Source organism: Tupaia chinensis, unplaced genomic scaffold (genome assembly GCF_000334495.1).
Source record: "Tupaia chinensis unplaced genomic scaffold, TupChi_1.0 Scaffold000685_1, whole genome shotgun sequence".
In the NCBI taxonomy this organism is placed as follows: domain Eukaryota; kingdom Metazoa; phylum Chordata; class Mammalia; order Scandentia; family Tupaiidae; genus Tupaia; species Tupaia belangeri.
The window spans coordinates 3,663,969-3,685,264 of record NW_006160208.1 but is presented as its reverse complement, the minus strand read 5'-3'; the positions used below and the strand labels follow the sequence as shown (position 1 = coordinate 3,685,264).

At 42.0% G+C, this 21,296-nt stretch overlaps 1 protein-coding gene and 1 long non-coding RNA gene across 2 annotated transcripts in view; one reads left to right on the top strand and one right to left on the bottom strand.

Annotated features, from left to right (window-relative positions):
* Positions 1-21,296, bottom strand: part of FAM149A (family with sequence similarity 149 member A) — a 63,590-nt gene that overhangs the window by 14,429 nt on the left and 27,865 nt on the right. Inside the window, 6 exon segments of the mRNA XM_027776597.1 lie at positions 584-774; positions 3,171-3,341; positions 5,329-5,454; positions 7,638-7,780; positions 13,251-13,389; positions 13,675-13,785. Of these exon segments, the coding sequence (XP_027632398.1) occupies positions 584-774; positions 3,171-3,341; positions 5,329-5,454; positions 7,638-7,780; positions 13,251-13,389; positions 13,675-13,785 (881 nt within the window).
* The window catches only part of LOC102484969 (uncharacterized), a 9,425-nt gene continuing 8,052 nt past the window's right edge, over positions 19,924-21,296 (top strand). Inside the window, exons 1-2 of the long non-coding RNA XR_336285.2 lie at positions 19,924-20,097; positions 20,914-20,996. This is a non-coding gene — a long non-coding RNA (uncharacterized LOC102484969). The remainder of the gene's footprint in view (positions 20,098-20,913; positions 20,997-21,296) is intronic.

Here is a 21,296-nt window from a genome sequence, read left to right as displayed (position 1 = left end):
GGGTAATTTCTCCCTTTCTGTCTCTCTGTCTCTCTCTGTCTTTCTGGCAAGTGCATGCACCCTATAGCAAAATCTTCTCCAAAAAAAAAAAAAGATATACATATTCTCAGTATTTTATAAAACCCAACTAATCCCTTCAGCTGGAAAAAAAAAATTTAAACTAGCATGATTAATCCTTATAGTAAACAATAATTATATAAAGTTAATCATTAATGTCTACCACTGATTTTTCTGATTGATTTCTACTCAGTTTTAAGTAGTTTAAGTGAAATTATTATTAAAGTAGCTACGTATACATTTTATTTTATAAACAATGTTATACATAATGAAAATCAAATATTCCATTATCAGAGATTCATTAGGTAAGTTTTTTCAGCCACAACACAAAAGCGGCTTCTGATCTTATGTATTTCAGTGCTTTTTCCCCACAGTACATATGTATTATTATTTTCTTAATTTTCTTCATAACTCAAAACACAGTAAAGTGATTGAGGACCACTTTTGAATGAAGCTCACTTCTCTTCCCCCTGAGAGTCAGAGTTTTTTTTTTCTTTTCACTGGGCCAAATCCCACCCATAAATACCTGTGAGTGTAGTTTCCCACTTTTTTCTAATCAGTTCCTCCAATATTTCTACCGCATTTTTCCAGACATGATCAAACACTTCGGACACCACCGCATCTTTGATGCAGTCATGAGGGGAAACGGGAGGAAGTCCATGTTTCTGCCACTTTCCACGGCGATGAGCTGGCGTCTGTTCAGGACATGCCTCATCACTAAAGATAAAGACCCGCTCTAATTACTGAAAGACTCAACGGTTAAAGTTAATTCCTTCTAACTACCACATATCCATTATGTTCATTCATACGTGTTAATAAATACAGTATGCCTTTTTTAAACAGCACATTGTTGTTGTCGTTTTAACTGTCAGAGGTCATGTGTACTTGTCAGAGAGAGAGACACAGAGAGAGAGAGACACAGAGAGAGAGAGAGAGACAGAGAAAGCACCCTGCAATGGGGCATGCTCACATTACAATCCCTTCTCCCCCATTTCTCCCTCCTTTCGAGATTTTTAGGCATGCACATACATGCACCCAGAGTGTTTCTCAAGACACTATTGTCAGGATTCGGGAACCAGCAGTTAACATAATGGCTATATCGCTGGACTCCCACGTAGTCGACCACGGTTCGCGTCCCGGACCCGGTGCGTGTGCGTGCGTGCCCAAGATCCCAAGAGGAGAATGGAGGAGAAGGGATTGGGCGTGACCATCCCCTCTGGGGGGTGATTTCTCGCTTTCTGTCTCTATGTCTCTGTCTGTCTGGCGCACGCACGCGCCCTATAGCAAAAAACCTCTCAAAAAAAAAAAAAAAGACACTATTGTCAGGATTCAAACCATGTCAGTCACGTGGGGTCTGGTTCCTCTAACCAGAAGGCTACGGGGCTAGCCCCCTTTTCTTTAAATACGTACACTTCTATTCATCATTTCTATTTCAGTAAAGCTGGGGAGGGGAACAAACCAATACAAAAATAAACCTACGTTTCAGGAATCTGTTCTATTGCTTTTTCTAGTCTATTTCATTTATTTCTGCTCTGACCTTTGTGATTTTCTTTCTTCTACCTACTAACTGTGGGCTTGGTTTGTTCTTTTTCCTGTCCTTCATGTATAAAGTTCAGTCATTTACTAGAGACCTTTTTACTTATTATAGGCATCTATAGCTATCAAGTTCCCTCTTGGAACTGCCTTTCTCTGTCCCATAAGTTGATATCCTGTGTTCCCATTTCATTTGTCTCAAGATTTTTTTTTTTTTTGTTAATTTCCTTTTTGATGTTTCCTTTAACCCGTTTGTTGTTCAAAAGGATGTTGCTCAGAGCTGACCCAGGAGCAGTAGGTACGCCCTGTGTGTGGGAAATTGGATTCTAACAGCTGCAGTTCCAATCCCAGCCCTGGCTTGAAATATACGCCAGGCACGTGTGCAAGTGCGCCCCAAATCCTGGCAGGGTGGAGAAACAGAGAGAAAGGATTGCAGTGGGACCACGCCCCCGGTAGTGTTTACTCTCTGTCTAGGAAGCATCAGTGCCTTCTGGCAATTAAGAAAATAATAATGTTTAATTTCTACATATTTGTGAATTTTCCCATTTTCCTTCTGTTACTGGTTTCTAGTTTTATACCAGTGTGGTCAGAAAAGATACTTGAGAAACCAGCAGTTAGCGTAATGGCTATGTGGCTGGACTCCCATGTAGTCGACCGCGGTTCAAGTCCTGGACCCAGTGGCTCAAACTCACGCCAGGCGCGTGTGCATGCCCAAGATCCCAAGAGGAGAATGGAGGAGAAGGGATTGCGGTGTGGCCATCCCCCCTGGAGGGTGATTTCTCACTTTCTGTCTTTCTGTCTTTCTCTGTCTCTCTGGTGAGCACATGTGCCCTATAGCAAAAACTTCTCCAAAAAAAAAAAGAAAAGAAAAGATACTTGATATGTAAGAGCTCTTCAAACTGTTCATGAGAAAATGCATTTTATGAAAAAACTATGCATGTATTTAAACATTTTTTGCACCCAAATTACCTTGTACTGTAATTCCATTTTTTCCATGACCTTTTGAAGTTCTCTTGTACTTTCAATTTTCTTAAGTTTGTTAAGGCTTGATTTGGCACACTGTTACTTTCTAATGTCTCAATTTTCAACCAGGAGACAAATTCTTACCACAGTATTTATAGCTTCTGTTTAAGAATAAGTATGCATTTAGGGCAAAGATTAGAACTTCTCCTTTGCCCTTCTGAGCAGCCAGATATAGAGTAGCGAGGTCCCCCGAGAACGATAGCCACTAGGAACCTTGTCCATTTTCGTAGCGTGATGAACACAACCCCTGCTTGCCGTCTGTGTGATGCTTCTCAAGAAGACAGGGGAGCATTACTCCAGCGTATATACTGGGTCGTTGGAAAAGTCAAGACGTATTTTTCTATGATTTTTCTATGCAAAAAAATGCATCATGACTTTTCCGATGACCCAATATTTACTGCTTAAAATCTACAAGCTTTGGGAACTACAGTACTCTCAAAAGAGTAGAAATCTTTTAGATGAGTGAAAACAGAGAAAATACTAAGTGACCATATAACAAAAAGGACTGTCAAATATGCGCGTACTAAGAAGTCAATATCAAATAAAATTGTATTTACTCTTCTTTTCTGTCGAAAGCAAAATATTCTTCAATCTTTCCATCCATGTCGTAAACCTCTTCCTCCAGGGATGAGCGTGGTGTGAGGTCGGCGATCCCTGTGCCATCGGGGCCTGGCAGGGCAGAGGCGGGGAGGGCTGCTGGGACTACCTGGGAGCCAGAGACACACAGCCTATGGGGGAACAAAGGAGAGTCTACATGGGGGTTCGTAGACCATCGAGACCACAATCGCATGACCATAGTGTGCATTTAAACTGTCCATAAACCACTAAATCCAAATAAAAAGTACGTAAATATTACATTTGATAAAATAAAAAATAATTGGAACCAGCAGATGCTATAATAGTTATGTTGCTGGACTCCCACATAGTCAACCGTGGTTTAAGTCCCGGACCTAGCAGCCTAAAACTCATGCCAGGTGCATGTGTGTGCATGTCCAAAATCCCAGGAGGAGAATGAAAAAGCAGAGATTGCAGCATGGCCATCCCCCTTGGGGGGTTATTTCTTGCGTTCTGTTCTGTCTCTCTGGCAAGCAGGTGCGCCTTGTAGCAAAAATCTCTCTTTAAAAAAAATTAAATATTATACCTGACAAAATATGTCCTTAAAAATATTTTAACATAAACATCATTAAAATAATTTAAAATAATTATTTATTTATTTAATTCCATTTGTTATCATTATTTTTTTTTATTTGACCAGACAGAGACAGAGAGAAAAAAAAAAGGGAAAGTGAGAAAGCAAACCGCCAGGTCCAGGACTCAAACCAAGGGCAGCCACGTGGGAATCCAGTGCACTTAACCACCATACCACCTGCTGACCCAGAATCATTAAAAATATTAAGGGCTTGGACCAGCCTAAGGGACAGTGGTTAAGCGCTGTGTGGAGGGAGCTGTATTTTTTTTTTTTTAGAAGTTTTTGCTATAGGGCGCGTGCGCTTGCCAGATAGGCAGAGAGAGACAGACAGACAGAAAGCGAGAAATCACCCCCCAGAGGGGAAGGCCACACCGTAATCCCTTCTCCATTCTCCTCTTGGGATCTTGGGCACACATGCACACGCGCCCAGCATGAATTTTAAGCCACCGGGTTCGGGATGCGAACTGTAGTTGACTATGTGGGAGTCCAGCGACATAGCCATTATGCTAACTGCTGGTCCCAAGGGAGCTGTATTTTATACATGGCTGACTACAGTTTGAATCTTGGCATCAGTGGTTTGAAAGACATACCAGGAACATGTGTGTGTGTGCCCATGATCCTGATGGGTGGAGAAATGAAAGAAAGGTGTTGGGCCATGATCACACCCCCTCACAGGTGCTTTTACTCCCTCCCAGTCTCTTCCTCTCTCTGGAAGCACATGTACGTTCTGGGCAAGTTAAAATAATTAGTAAGGTGTTTTAAAAAGCTACCTTATTCTATGAGTTTATAGCCTTTACTTTAATGAGAGGATACTGCAGCACAGGCCTGATAGGCATAAATGGCATAATGAGATTTATCAAAATCTGTTCAGGAGAAAAAATAAAACAGTACAGAGTTTTATTGCTTCTGGTGCTACGGAGTCTTAGGATCCATCATAGCAAGGCAATTTTTTTGATTCTGTATGCAGTTCACCTTCCACGGTGCCTTTAGAACAAAAGTGGAAGTGAACTTCAATGTATGTGTGTGTTCCATATATATCTGCCATATATTCGTCCAGCCACACACACACACACACACACACACACACACATACACACATATCCATTTATTTTTAATGTATATTTTAAAGTTTGCTTTTCATGATAGAGTGTATGGGTATGTGTGTGCAAGGAGAAAGATAAAAACAATCTCAACAGGGTTTAATCGTCTGATTCATTTCCCTGGCCCTCCAGCTTGTTGGGAGCCTGGACACACACTTAGCATGCTTTTAGGCTGACCTGGGATTCTGAACCCAGGGTGGCCATGTGGTCTCCAGCACTGCAGCTCAATTTGCTACTGGCTACACCACCAGTCTGGGTCACAACATCAATTCAGAATCAGAAACATCTTATAAAAAGCGTTCTTTGTCTCTGCCCTCCATCTAAACATGCTTATGTAGTGGAGCCAAGGTTCATGAATGAGATAAACATGAAAAGGTATTAACTAGAACATGTTTCACAACACTTTCTGAAAGTACACGTGCTTACCCTCTGCGGTGGCCGTGGTGCTCACAGGCGTCACGTAAGGGTCTGCAGACAGCAGAACCGGGCAGACTACCCTGGAAGTGCTGGAACCCCTCATCAGCTGGCAGGATCAGCTGTCTTCCTAATACTCTTCAAGGGGGGAAAATTCATGAAAACTATTAATATGTTTTGATAAAGAGGGACAAGCAATTGGCGTTATGGCTATGTCATTGGACTCCCATGTAGTTGACTGCAGTTCGAGTCCCAGACCCAGTGGCTTAAACTCACGTCGGGCGTGTGTACATGCATGCCCAAGATCCTGGGAGGAGAATGGAGGAGAAGGGATAGCGGCATGGCCATCCCCCCAGGGCTGGGGGCGGGGGAGTGATTTCTTTTTTTTTTTTTTTTTTTGGGGGGGTTTTTTTTTTTTTTTTTTTTTTTTTTTTTATTATCATCATAATCTTCTTTATATTACATTGAATTACATAAACTTTACAGTGTATTACATTGTTTTTTCAAAAGGGAATGCCATGCATGTCAGTCAGTACAGAGACATTAATCTCCCCACTTCAGCATTCCATATCTTTTCTGTTTTCCCCAATCATTATTTTTATTATTCTAATTATTTTTATAAAACAGTCAATTGCTATTTCTCGTTTTGCTTGTAAAAATACTTTGCCCATCATGAAATACTTCTCAGACCAATCCAGTTGAGAATACTATACATGTCATCATCAACAGTTAATAAGCCCTATCTGTTTCTCACTAACGTCCTGTCTCTCTATTGTTCACTTGCTATCTTTCTCTAGCCTCTTCTCTTCACGGGGGAGTGATTTCTCACTTTCTGTCTCTCTGTCTGTCTGTCTCTCTCTTTCTGGCGAGTGCACACGCCCTATAGAAAAAAAAAAGTTTTGATAAGAAAAAAATGTTTTATAATTTTAAAAGGATACAAGAATAACTTTGCAAGCATGGACTCAATGTGATAAACCGAGTATTGTCATGAGAAGCACCATGGTGTCACAGAAGGACACCGGCTTCGAGAGCAGCAGGATTTTCTCACCTCCTGGGAGAACTGCGAGGCCTAGCTCTCATGCTCGCTCAGCCCTGATGTCATTGCTTGGTTTTTCACGTGCAAAGTAGAGTAAATAGTACCGTGTAAGGCTGGGGACCGGCTTAGAGGTACTATATGTCAGACGTAGGCATTGAAGGTAATGGCTGAGCACACAAAGGTTCTCCATGAATGTCAACCGATATATACAGAATGAAAACAGTCACGTGTCACGTAGCAACACAGGCATGTCCTGAGAAATGCAATGTTAGGTGACTGCCTCGCGGTGCAGTGTCATATCAGGTACTTACTCAAACCTGACAGTACAGCCAACTACACACCTGAGGTCACATGGCATACAGTCACCCTACAGGCCCCCATCACGTACGTGGTCTCTCACTGACCGGACGTTAACTGACCGTATACATATATACGCTTGGTTTACAGACCTTGAGATCTTTCCTTTTCCTACATTCCTTTCCATGTTTCTACTTTAACCATGTAAGAAAACAATGGCAGGAACTAGTTCAAGTCCCTGACTTTTCAGTAAGTCACCATGCCCAGAAAACCATCCACAGTTAATATCTAGCTCTCTTTAACACCAAGAGCTCATGAACGATTGAAAAGAAAAGAAAAACGACTTAGTCAAGATATTCTAAAACTTTAAATAGTTGAAGTAACCAGAAAATTCACCCATAAGTCATACAAGTATTCTAATTTATTCTCCCCAAATATAATAGAGAGGAATTTCAGATAACCAACACGGATTTTCTCCTAAGTAGGTTGGCAGAGTGACTGAGGAAGAATAGCTTCCCTTCATACGTAATCAACATTTTCAACCTTGATATAAAAGCAATAGTTGATCCTCCCTACGTAAGGAATGGCGGTGACACGGGAAGATTCGTCTGTCCAGTCAGTCAGCAAATTGCCCTGTTCATCCCTATGTACCTCACACTGTCCTCAGTGAACAGCACAGACGTGTACTGTTGACAAGCTGGTGCACGTGAAGACAGAAGATTATCCCTCCTGTTCTTGCAATTGTGACATACTTAATGCCTTTCTGAGGAGGAGCTTGATTTGCTTCTCACCAACTAAAAGGCCCTGAGCGTTGTTAGAATTTCTCAGTATTTTCTCAGACACGTGATACAGGATGTGGTTTCTCAGCGAAGGGCTATATTCAAGATTCATATTTTGATAGGGCAAGTGCTTCCAGTCAAACTGTACCAATCGTTTGAGACCGACTTACGACTGGATAGTTCAAAACCACATTACAGAGAATTCCTACCTCAGGTGGAGGGATCTGCTTGTCCACTCACTGCATTCAGCCTGTAGGTTCTGGGTCTGGGGGCTCACTTTCCCTTCAAATAACATTTCCTCGACTTCCCAAAATAACTGCTGCACTTTCTGTGCATTGGCTCTGTCAAATTCCTAAAATAGAAATACACATTTAGGCACACATGAAAAGTTAGACCATATGGACTTCAATATCAATGACACTTTATAAACTTAAAGCCACCTACGATGCAAGAGGCAGCTATAGCAGTATTCTTCTGATAAATTACATTTCATTCTAAATCTCAGATTCTTTCCTTTTTATTTTTTTAACATTTTTTAAAACAAATTATTTCTTTAATTATTTATTATTCTTATTTAATGTGCTTTAGGGCACATGCACTCACCAGAGAGAGAGAATGAGAGAGAGAAAGTGAGAACACAAGCTGCCAGGCCCAGGACTAGAACCGCAGTTGGCCATGTGGGAGTCCAGTGCCCCAACCGCCAATGGCAGCTGCTGGCCCTTATCATTTTTTAAAAAAAATTTGCTATAGTGCATGCACTCACCAGAGAGAGACAAAGAGAGAGAGAGAAAGTAAGAAAGCATTCCCCAGGGAGGGGTGACCACACTGCAATCCCTTTTCCATTCTCCTCTTGGCATGCACTTACATGTGCCTGGCATGTTTTATAAGCTGCCTGGTCTGGGTCTTCAACTGTACAGTTGTCCATGTGGGATCCAGCCACATTAACCGCCACACCACTTGACTGGCACAAACCTCAGATTCTTTTTTTTTTTTCTTTTTTTTTGGAGAGGTTTTCGCTATAGGGCGCGTGAGCTCGCCAGACAGACAGAGACAGAGAGACAGAAAGCGAGAAATCACCCCCCCCAGGGGGGATGGTCACGCCGCAATCCCTTCTCCTCCATTATCCTCTCGGGATCTTGGGCACGCATGCACACGTGCCCGGCGTGAGTTTTAAGCCACCGGGTCCGGGACGTGAACCGCGGTCGACTACGTGGGAGTCCAGTGACATAGCCATGACGCTAACTGCTGGTTCCCAAACCTCAGATTCTTCAACTGTTAATTAGAGGTAATGTCTGCTGCTTGAGTAATGAGATTTATTTGCAGTTCTGCATAGATGCAGATGCAGATGTAGGTATGCATACAGACGTGGACATCATATAGATACATAGACCTTTGCACACACATACGCACATATACGTACACACATGTGTCCCTCAGGCAGTTGTGCCTGACACACCAAAGCACATCAGCAAAATACAAGTTTTCTTTTTTATTCTGATGAAAAGAGCATGGAAAAGGAATTACACTTGTGGAAAGAGCCACTACCTTTTTTCTCATCAGTGAAGCAGAAAATTAAAGAAGGTTATTATATTCAGAGGTGTGGTCATTAGGGTGAGGTCAGCGTATTAAATTTTCCTATCTGGCACAGGAGAGTCTAGTACAATGGCTATAGCAACTGTGGATGAGAAAACCTTTCGGTCTTCCCAGGTGGTTCTGCTTGGGAGATAATAGTCCTACAGCTACCACAGCTGATAAGGGAACATAAACATTATTATTATTTTTTTCTTTAGAAAGATTTTTGCTATAGGGTGTGAGCACTTGCCAGAGAGATGGAGAGAAAAAGAGAGACGGAAAGCGAGAAATCATCCTCCAGGGGGATGGCCACGCTGCAATCCCTTTTCCTCCATTCTCCTCTCAGGATCTTGGGCATACGTGCACACGTGCCCAGCATGAATTTCAAGCCACTGGGTCCAGGACTCTAACTGCAGTCGATGACATGGAAGTCCAGTGACATAACCATTATGCCATTTCCTAGTCCCTATAAACATTATCATAAATGGAAGACCCAACTCTGAACAGGCTGGCTCCAAGGGAGAGCCCTTGCCATGTTGTCTTCTAAGAATTTGCGAATCTGAAATCTAATCCACAACTCAAAGCAACAAAGTACATTATTTGATGCGACCCCCAAGGAGTCAATTCAGGTTGATTTTCTTTCTTTTTTTTTAATTTAATTTTATTTGTTATTATTATTTTTTTTTAATTTGACAGAGAGAGATAAAGAAAGTGAAAAGGCAAGCTGCCAGGTTCAGAACTCGAACTACGGTTGGCCATGTGGGAGTCCAGAGCCTTAATCATTATGCCATCTGCCGACCCCAGGTTGATTTTCATAGAATGCTATTCATTATATTCTGTGTTAGTTCTTTTCTCAAACTGATAATAAATTAGATTTCCCAATTGCAGGGGAGTTATTTTTCATACAAATAAGGGGAACATGAGTAGTATTTGTCTCTTGGGAGGGACTTGGATGGCTGAAGCACAGGAGAAACCTCTCTTTCGCTTCTCTATCTTTTGCACTCTGGCATTTGCAAATATTACCTACCAAAAGGTAAGTAAAAAAAGTTTAAATAAAAAGGAGAAAGAATTGTAGGATCTAGAATATTTTTTGTATGCCATCTAAAAATCATAAGACACTCCCTGGATAATTTTATTAAAATGTTTACTAAAAGAGAACAGCGGGTGGTATGTTGGTTAAGGTGAGTGGATCCCATATAGCCAACCACACAGTTTGCATCCCGGACCTGGTGGCTTGAGAAACGCACCAGGCGAATGTGTGTGCATACTCAAAACCCTAAAAGGAGAAATGGAAGAGAAGGGACTGTGGCAGGACCAACTATCCTCCATGTGGGGCGCTTCCTCACTTTCTCCCTCCCTCTCTCTTTGCCTCTCTCCAGTGAGAACATGCACCCTCTGGCCAAAACATTAAAAATTATACTAACAAGCAGTTCTCTTTCCCACTATACAAGCTGGCAGGTGAAAAAGCTGCGAAGTAGGATACTACAGCCAAGAAGGCTGATGCCAGTGGCAAGGTTAAAAAGGGTGACCCCAAGGCTAAATAGCCCAAGAGGGGGAAGTCCCTTTGCAGCTGGAATCCAGTCCTAGTCCAGGGCATCAGCAGATACTCCCAGTCTACCATGTATTCCAGGAAGGCCATGTACAAGAGGAAATATTCGGCCACTCAATTCAGGATCGAAAAGAAAAAGGAGAAGGTCCTTGCGACTGTCACAGACCAGCTGGTAGAGACAAGAATGGTGGTACCCGGGTGGTTAAACTGCGCAAAATGCCTAGGTATTATCCTACTGAAGATGTGCCTCAAAAGCTGTTGAGCCATGGCAAAAAAAAAAAAAAAAAAAAAAAACCTTCAGTCAGCATGTGAGAGAGCTGCGAGCCAGCATCACTCCTGGGACCATTCTGATCATCCTTTACTGTACACCACAGAGGCAAGAGTGTGGTTTTCCTGAAGCAGCTGAGCAGTGGCTTGCTAACTGTAACTGGATTGCTGGTTCTCAATTGAGTTCTAGTTAGAAAAACACACCAGACGTTTGTCATTGCCACCTCCCCAAAAATCGATATTAGCAAAATAAAAATTCCAAAGCACCTTACCAATGCTTACTTCGAGAAAAAGAAACTGCGGAAACTCAGACACCAGGAAGGTGAGATCTTCGACACAGAGAAGGAGAAATATGAGATTTCAGAGCAGCGCAAGGTTGATCAGAAAGCTGTGGACTCGCAAATTTTACCAAAAATCAAAGCAGTTCCTCAGCTCCAGGGCTACCTGCGATCTGTGTTTGCCCTTACATATGGGGTTTATCCTCACAAATTGGTGATCTAAATTTTTTGCCAAGAACCTAATTAAATGACTGGTCATATAAAAAAATTATGCTAACAACAGAATTTGGACTGTGTGAAGCAATGGCTCTCAGTCTTCTTCCTCACGCCCATGAGGAGTGAGGGTGCAAGAGGGTACGATACTAGGTCACAAGTGAAGGAGTAACATGTTGGAAAAAGTCCTCAGAGTGATTCTAAGCTGACTTTCTCACACTCCCCTCCCAGCTCCTTTCTCCTCCCCATCCCCTTCAGAATCACTGCAGCATACCTATGAGGAAGTTGAGTCAGATGTGCTCTGAGGTGTACAGAACTGCTTTTAAAGAAAGCAAAGTGCTCCAGACCATGCTGTTGCTAATAACGGAATATCTAAGTCTGGTTGATGTGTAAGAGTGGAGGTGTATTTAGCTGATAAATTTGGAAGTTCAAAGTCAAGGGATCACATCTGGTGAGAGTCTCCCTGCTAGTGGGTAACATAATCGAAGGCATCACATGGCAAGAGAGCAGAAACATGCATGTCTGTGTTCATGTGTGTCTCTGTATCTGTCTCCCTCTCCTTATAAACCCATTAGGACTTAAACATGGGGGCTACACTGATAATACCTTGGGGAGCTATACTGATTGATACACTTATTCAATCCTAATCACTTCTCAAAGGTTCTATAACTGGATTAAGTTTCCACCCTCTTAATACCTTCACAATGTCTCACCAAATTTTAATAATGAATTTTGAGGGAACATATTCAAACCACAGCACAGAGAAAAACAGAACAGAAACAAAGAGGCAAAATGAAACACATAAAATGCTGTAGTGGAGGCTGACAAAAGGATTCTCAGACACTTGAGGAGAAAAAGAGGCAGAAGACTAAGGGTCTGCACAGTTCCTAACAGCAGCCAGGGTTGTAGCCTCACAGATCACCCACCTCAGAATCACACAAAACAAAAGAAGGGTGAAAGTTAACAGCTTCCACTAAGATTAAATAGGAAAAGCAAGGGTCAGCAGATGGTGTAGCAGTTACGTCATTGGACTCCTACATGACTGACCGCAGTTCAAGTCCTGGGCCCGGTGGCTTGAAACTTATGCTAGGCATGTGTGTGTACATGCCCAAGATCCTGGGAAGGGAATGGAAGAGAAGGGATTGCAGAGTGGCCATCCCCCCTGGGGAGTGATGTCTTACTTTCCCTCTCACTGTTTCTGTTTCTTTCTCTCTCTCTCTCCCCAGCAAGCACATGTGCCCTAAGGCAAAAAAAGCCTCTATAAAAATAAATAAATAGAAAAGGCAAAATATTTGAATCAGACTGAGGGGAAATTCTCTAATCACAGTGATTTGAGAATCATAGTGATGTTTCACAGGTTTTGTTTCCCAAAACTGTTCATATTCAGGTTTCTAATTCTCAGTGTTTGTTCTGAATTTCCAGCCATAGATACTACACAAGAAGTCATTTATAACATATTGTGGGGAAAGGGTTGGACGGGGGACAAAACAAAACTCCCAATAGTTAAGACTCTGGGCTATGACAGTACGAGTGATATTTACTCTTCTCTCTGTTTTGGCATTTTAATATTTTTACATGTAACGCAAGCGCCTTATCTGTATGTGTGTAATTGGGTAGTGCTTCTGCAGTTGGTAAGATTTTTTTGAACATAAGAAAGCACTTCTGGGCCAGCCCATGGCATGCTGGTTAGGGTGGTTGGAACCACATGGCCAATTTTGCAGTTCGAATCCTGGACCTGGTGGCTTGGGAAGCCTGCCTGGCACATGTGCATATGTGCTCAACATTCCGATAGAAAGGAGAGATGGAGGAGAAGGGATTGCAGCGTATCCATCACCCATAGGGTGCAAGCACATGTGCCCTCTGGCAAATTAAAAAAGAAAAAAAAGGCACATTTTCATTTTAAACTGTAGTCATTAGATTATCCACAACATTCTGAGACATACGTCATCTCTCCAAGAATAAACAGAGCTCCTCTCAGTAGACAAGCCAGTGGCAGAACTGGGTGTGGCAGACCCAGGCCAAGAGCTGTGGGCTTCCGTGGGTGTGCGGCTTCCGCTGGATGAAAGTGATGACAGGGACTCACTGTGGGATGAACACAAGCAAGAGAAATATCACATAGTGGGAAGAGATTCACTCTTCTGAGCCTAATTTCCCTTTCTTTCATTAACTATATTTGTTGATTTCACAGTATGCTAATGGAAAAATAGTTTTGCAGTGTGACATTTTCACTAGTTACAAATACAACTCCATCTTCATTTTAGAAATTGATAGTCCTTAAAGGACTAAATTAAATTCTGTTTCCCACATTTGTTGGGGGCATTTTGATTTGATTTTGCAACCAGAAACACTGAACAGGTTAATTCTTACCAGGTGTATTTATCGATGGCTTTCTGCACATTTCTTGTAAAATGCGTAGGTAAGGGGTCTTTGCTTTTCACAATGAAACTGTGCTTCTTAGATCCTTCTGACAGTCCTTTTCTGAAAAATAAAATAAAACATGAAAAGTCTCAAGTATAATAGAATTTTATTCATTACAACTTGCAAATGTTCTTGTATAACGTGACTTTTCTCCTTTCATGTCCCCCGAAACACACACTATGATTTAAAGAAACTGAGAATTAGGACTTGTCATCTTTACAATTCCCAGGATGTAAAACAGAAGAAACAGGTAAACTTTAAATAAACTATCAAACGGTGTAGCGCAGTTCAGGTTAATCATTAAAATGTCCTTTCTATGAACTGTAAATATTTACTTGACTCTAGTCAAAATCTCTTCCTAATATTTAACAGTAAGCAATTTCAAATCTTTTTTTTTTTTTTTTTTTTGAGAGGTTTTTGCCATAGGGCATGTGCGCTCGACAGACAGAGACACATAAAGTGAGAAATCACCCCCCAGGGGGATGACCATGCTACAACCACCTCTCCACATACCAATTTTTTTATCTCTCTGTGTGTGTATGCGTGTGTGTGAGAAAAAGAGAGAGAGAGAGAATGCCTTTCCTTTTTTTTTTTTTTTTTTTTGAGAGAGAGAGAGATATTTGCTACAGGGCACGTGCACTCTCCAGAGAGACATAGAGAGATGGAAAGTGAGAAATCACTCCCCAGGGGGAATGGTCATGCCACAATCCCTTCTCCTCTTGGGCTTTTGGGCATGCACGCACATGTACCCAGTGTTAGTTTTAAACCACCGGGTCTGGGACTCAAACTGTGGTTGACTACGTGGGAGTCCAACAACGTAACTATTACGCCATCTGCTGATACCATCAACTGCTTTTCTTTTAAGAGAATTGATATTTTCTAATATAAATAAAATACAACTTAAGATACTGTAGCAGAGGGTCAATGGTTTTCATCACTGGACTCCCATGTAGTCGACTAGGGTTCAAATCCCAGACCCAGTGGCTTAAAACTCACTCTGGATGTATGTATGCCCAGACACCCAAGAGGAGAATCAAAGAGAAGGGATTGTGGCGTGGCCAGCCCCCATATGGGGTGATTTCTTGCTTTCTGTCTCTCTGGCAAGTACGTGTACCCTATAGCAGAAATCTCTCCCTTAAAAAAAAAAAAAAAAAAAGATATTGCAGCGAATTCAAGGGAAAAAAAAAACTTTAAAACTTTTAAGTTTCAGTATTTGTGACAAGTATACCACTCTAGCACGCACTTAAAAATATATATCTATATCTATATCTATATATATATATATATACACTCGTGTGTGTGTATTTTAGTGTCAATGAAAATAGTACCTACTTTTCAACATTTCTATTTCTTAATGTAAATGGAATCAATTCTGTCCTTAGTTATGCATCTATAGTTCTTTACAACAAAGGGAACTTTAAAAAAAATTTAGAGAATTATTTTATTATTTTATTTAACTTTATTTATTATTATTTTTTAAATTTGATCAGAGAAAGATAGAGGGAAAGTGAGAAAGAAAGTCACCAATTCCAGGACTTGAACTGTGGTGAGCCATGTGGGAGTTCAGCACCTTTAACCACCACGCCACCTGCCAGCCCAAGGGAATTTTAAAAACTAATTACTATAAACAGAGATTAACAGAAACCTCTGTTGTCATGGACATATCTTGTACATGACAGAAAAACAGCACAATTTTTCCCCTTCTTATTGCTTATATATCTTAAGCACAATCAAGTAATTCAAAGGATAAAGTGTTAATGAAGGGGTTCCAGAGAAAAGAATAGAGAACAAGCTTTTATACTAATAAGCTGATTTATCTTTGTCCTGGGTAAGTTGTTTTAAACCACTAATTATCAGTTGCAGATGACTACATTTTTTTATATATATAAGGTTTTTTTCTTTTGTTTTTGTTTTTGTTTTTAAGAGGCTTTTGCTATAGGGCGCGTGCGCTCACCAGACAGACAGACAGAGACAGAGAGACAGAAAGCCAGAAATCATCCCCCAGGGGGGATGGCCACGCTGCAATCCCTTCTCCTCCATTCTCCTCTCGGAATCTTGGGCACGCACGCACACGCGCCAGGCGTGAGTTTTTTTAAGCCACCGGGTCTGGGATGTGAACCATGGTCGACTACATGAGAGTCCAGTGACATAGCCATTAGGCTAACTGCTGGTCCCTATAAGGTTTTTTTCCATAGGATGCATGCACTTGCTAGGAAGAGGCAGAGAGAGACAGTGAGAGGGAAAATAAGAAATCACTCCACAGGGGGATGGCCATGCCACAGTCCCTTCTCCTCTTGGGATTTGGAGTATGCACATAAGCGCCCAGTGTGAGTTTCAAGTCACTGAGTCCAGGACTTGAACTCCGGTTGGCCGTGTTGGTGTCCAGCACTTAACCACTGCACTACCTATGGCCTCTCAACAACTTTTTAGATAAACCCCAAAATACTGATGACATAAAATAATCAACAATCAACTAAAAGTTATATTAAATAAGTATGTTTTGAACATTAAGAATTCACACTGGTATGTGAGTTAATATGCTACTAAGAAATAATTTTAGAACCCAGAGTGATGAATTAACTAAAATATTCTTTCATTCTGCATAATAACAACAGTGCATAGAATTCATTTCGTAAATGACTCTGAACAACTTACTTCTCTCCTGGACTCAACATCTGCCACCCCTGTAAAATAATGACAATACCATCAACTTCTCTGTACAATCGTGAGACTTTGCAGAGTATGTAACGTGCCTACGTAACCAGTGCTGGGTAAATCAAGCTTATAATAGCTCACCGTCATTAGTATCAGACATGACTCTGGAAATGCTGAGTTTTTGTTGTTTCTTGCACCTCCCAAAGCATTTTGTATTATGTAGGTCTCTTGACATTTTAACTTTTATTGTGACCTTGACCCGTTATTCATTTATCAACCTATTGTACCTATTGTAGTGTAATTATGACCTCTTATTCATTTTTTTTAAAATGTTTGCTATAGGACACATGCCCTCACTGGAAAGAAAGAGAGAACTGCCACAATCCCTTCTCCCTGCCTTGGAATTTTGGACACACAGGCAAATGTTTTTCAAGCTGCCAGTTCTCAGACTCGAACTGTGGTCGGCCATAGGGGATCCAGCCTTGACACTTGCTGGCCTTACTCATTTTCCAAATCCATGGCACTTAAAACTGCTTGTCACCCAACAGACATTCTCTATGTGGGTTGAAAGAATCAACAGGCAAAGATTAAATTCAAACACAGAATACATTTTTGCTCTATAATATTCGGAATACTCAGTCTAACACATTACATGGTGGCTTTCATACAAAAGGAAACTTTTACATGGTATTTGGACAGTGTGACCAGGCATGAAAATAGTCTCCAAACTCAAGGTATTTTTGGAGGAATTTTTTATTCTCTATAAAGAAATAAAAGTTATAGCTCTTATTTGTGTAGCTGAGAGCCCGCCCCTTGCCAGTCAAATGGGCAGTGCTCACAGTAGTACACCAGTTAAGTCCTGCGCTGCAGAGTCAGGTCCCCTGCGTCTGACCAAGCGCAAATCGTGGCCATGAAGGTATGAAAACATGTCAGGCACATGTACATGCATGCTCAAAATCCTGATGGGTGGAGAAGTGGAGGAAAAAGTCTGCAGTGTGATCATGCTCCGTATGGGGAGGGTACTTTCTCTTTCTCTCTCTCTCTCTCTCTCTCTCTCTAGTGAATGTGTGTGTGTGCATGTGTGTGTGTGCACACGTGTCTGTGTGTGTGTATGTGGAGAGAGAGCAAGCGAGAAGTAGAAGTCTCACCGCACATGCACATACATGGATATACACGTGCGTGTGCATATGTGTGCATGTACATGTGCGTATATAGGTAAGACAGACAGAAATCTAGAGAACGCTGTTCCCCAAAATCACTAACGGAGCTTCAGCTTTGCTTGCTCCCACCTTTCCTGCTTCTAGCTCTTCTGTGTTTTATGCAACTTGAAGCTAATAATTCACTCATCAGACCCCAGCCGGTTTTGTTTTGTTTTCAATAAACAATAATGTATTCTTCCTGAAGATTCATTCTTTGCCTGGGGGTGGAAGGAATGTGTTTAAACCGAGAAGATTCTCAAAATAAAAAAACTAATTTTTCCCTTCACATTGCCCAGATTCTTTATAAGATCAGCATTCCTAGGGACCAGTAATTAGCATAATGGCTGTGTCACTGGACTCCCATGTAGTTGACCGCAGTTCGCATCCCGGACCCGGTGGCTTAAACTCACACAGGGTGCGTGTGCGTGTGTGCCCAAGATCCCGAAAGGAGAATGGAGGAGAAGAGATTGCGACATGGCCATCCCCCCTGGGGGGTGATTTCTCGGACGGCCAATATAACACACAACACATACACATGGAATCTGACCACCCAATTTAGAAGAAACTGAAGACAACTTTGAGTCCCAGGTCACCCAGAAGGTAGGGATGGAATCTGTTCCCTGACCTGGGCCTCTGATCTGCATTTCTTTCCAGAAACAAGGTACCCACGTGAACTAAAAACAAAGTCTACCTCTTAGGCGTGTACTTCTACTTAATAAACGACCTTTCCTTACGCTAAACTCTTTTTTTAAAAATTAACTCTCGTTCTGGTCCTCTGGTTTCTTTGTCCTCTAGTCAAGCACAGCTGTGGTATTTCATGCATCTTTCATGTCCCACAAACTACCAAATCCTACATATTCTATACAGTCTAAGAACGTTAGGATGCATCTTGTTAAGTATTTGAAAACTCGAATATGGTGGAATGTCTGCTCGGCTCAAATTACATAATGCATGGTGATGCAACAATCATGTAGTTGACCGCAGTTCGCATCCCGGACCCGGTGGCTTAAACTCACACAGGGTGCGTGTGCGTGTGTGCCCAAGATCCCGAAAGGAGAATGGAGGAGAAGAGATTGCGACATGGCCATCCCCCCTGGGGGGTGATTTCTCGGACGGCCAATATAACACACAACACATACACATGGAATCTGACCACCCAATTTAGAAGAAACTGAAGACAACTTTGAGCCCCAGGTCACCCAGAAGGTAGGGATGGAATCTGTTCCCTGACCTGGGCCTCTGATCTGCATTTCTTTCCAGAAACAAGGTACCCACGTGAACTAAAAACAAAGTCTACCTCTTAGGCGTGTACTTCTACTTAATAAACGACCTTTCCTTACGCTAAACTCTTTTTTTAAAAATTAACTCTCGTTCTGGTCCTCTGGTTTCTTTGTCCTCTAGTCAAGCACAGCTGTGGTATTTCATGCATCTTTCATGTCCCACAAACTACCAAATCCTACATATTCTATACAGTCTAAGAACGTTAGGATGCATCTTGTTAAGTATTTGAAAACTCGAATATGGTGGAATGTCTGCTCGGCTCAAATTACATAATGCATGGTGATGCAACAATTTTACACTAGGTCTGGTCTATACTGCTTAAATTTTAGAGATGATCAAATATTGCTTGGCGGCACCTTTAAGACTTAATTTGGGTACAGGGTCTAGGCTCCCTTAGGGCAGACTGAAATGCATCAATTAATGGTACTGCATTAATTTGTCAGACTAAGTCCAAGTTTCCATTCCCACTGTTAAGGAAATGACTTGCTCATTTTCCTTTTATGGGGTGCCCTCTGAGAGCCTATAAATCTTTGTCACATTGCCCTGTACAAACTGAAATGTTAGTCTACAAAGTAAATAATCAACAGAGCAAAGAGATCATTTATAAAGTGGAGGAAAATTTTTGCAAGCTATAACCAGCATATGCAAAAACTCATCCAACGATCCAACAATTAAAAAAACAGTCTGATTTAAAAAGGAGCAATTGACCTAACAAGACAATTCTCAAAAGAGGAAATAAAAATGGCTAACAAGAACATAAAAATACATACAAGGTGACTAATTATCAGGGAAATTCTAACGAAAACCACAATGAACTTTCACTTCTCCCCTATCAGTATGGCTTATTCTCAAACAACACAGTACAGCAATCGTTTCCAAGTATGGGGAGAGAGGGGGACTCTCGTGCCCTGTAGGTGGGAATGTAAATTAGTAAACCATTATTATGTAAAACTGTAACGTTTCCTAGAACATCTAAAACAGAGGCAAATTGGGGTCCAGTAATCCCAGCACTGGATATATAGCCCAAGGAAAGGAAATTATTATGTCAAAGAGATTTCTGCACCCTCATATTTATAGCAGCACTATTCATAACAGCTAAGATGCAGCATTAACCTAAGTGCCTATCAGAGAAGTGGATACAGAAACTGTGGTGTAAAAACACAATGGAATATTATACAGCCATGGAAAGGATGGGATGTCATTCCCAGCAACATGGATAAGCATGGAGGAAACTCTGGTACGTGAACAAGCCAGGCATTGAAAGACAAATACTGCAAGTTCTCAGTGCATTAGAGAAACGAAAGGATTTGATCACAGAGGGGTGGAGATTAGAAAGGTGGATACCAGCATCTAGAAGAGGAGGGTAGGGAGGACGTGGTCAGCAGATAGAAAATTGAAAGCCGAGAAATGAGTTCTCCAGTACTGTAGCACCACAGAGCCATGACAGTTGGCGGCATTTCAATGCGTATTTCAAAATAGCTAGAAGAGGGACCAGCAGTTAGCGTAATGGCTATGTCGCTGAACTCCCATGTAGTTGACTGCTGTTCGAGTCCCGGACCCGGTGGCTTAAACTCAGCCGAGCGCATGTGCACACGTGCCCAAGATCCTGAGAGCAGAATGGAGGAGAAGGGATTGCAGTGTGGCCATCTCCCCTGGGGAGTGATTTCTCGCTTTCTGTCTCTCTGTCTCTGTCTCTCTGACGAGCGCTCGTGTCCTGTAGCAAAAAAAAAAAAAAAAGCTAGGAGAGAGGATTGCAAATGTTCACGACACAAAAGTCACGATAATCGTGGTGGAGGTGGTGACTGTTCACTGCCCTGTTTTGACCATCACACAGTGCATTCGTGTAATGAAACATCACGCTGTACCCCGTAAATATATTCAACTGTTACGTCAATTGTAAAATGGTAAGTAGAAAAGGATTTCAGATGTTAGACAGTGAAGGCAGTTTTCAAAGTGTTGTATTTTGCTAGAAAGGATCGTCTGAAGTGAACACTGTATTCTGATGGGTTGAGATGCAGGGTGTTCTGAACTGCAACATAGACTGTTCCTCCAGCTAGCACCCTGACGTGGCCCCGACTGAGACCGTCCTAGGAGCAACTGCGGCTCTCCGGAGGCAGGGAACGCTTCTCAAAACAAGTAAGCAACTTCACTTGGGAGGGCAGGATGATGTCAGCACGCAAGATTTCGTGAATGGACTCAGGGAAACGCATCAGACGGGCTCTGGATCCGCAGGCAGGAAAACACGCACATCGCACGCAGGTTGTGAACCACGGAGAATTCACTCCACCTCCGAGCCCAGATAAAGACTCACCCAATCACGATCAGCCCCAGGTCTCGGCTGGCGTCCTCTCGGTCCGGCTGGGCCACACCAGGCCTAGGTGCCACCGGGCGGAGGCAAGCGGCGCGGGTCCCGTGCAGGCTGCAGGCGGCTGCGCG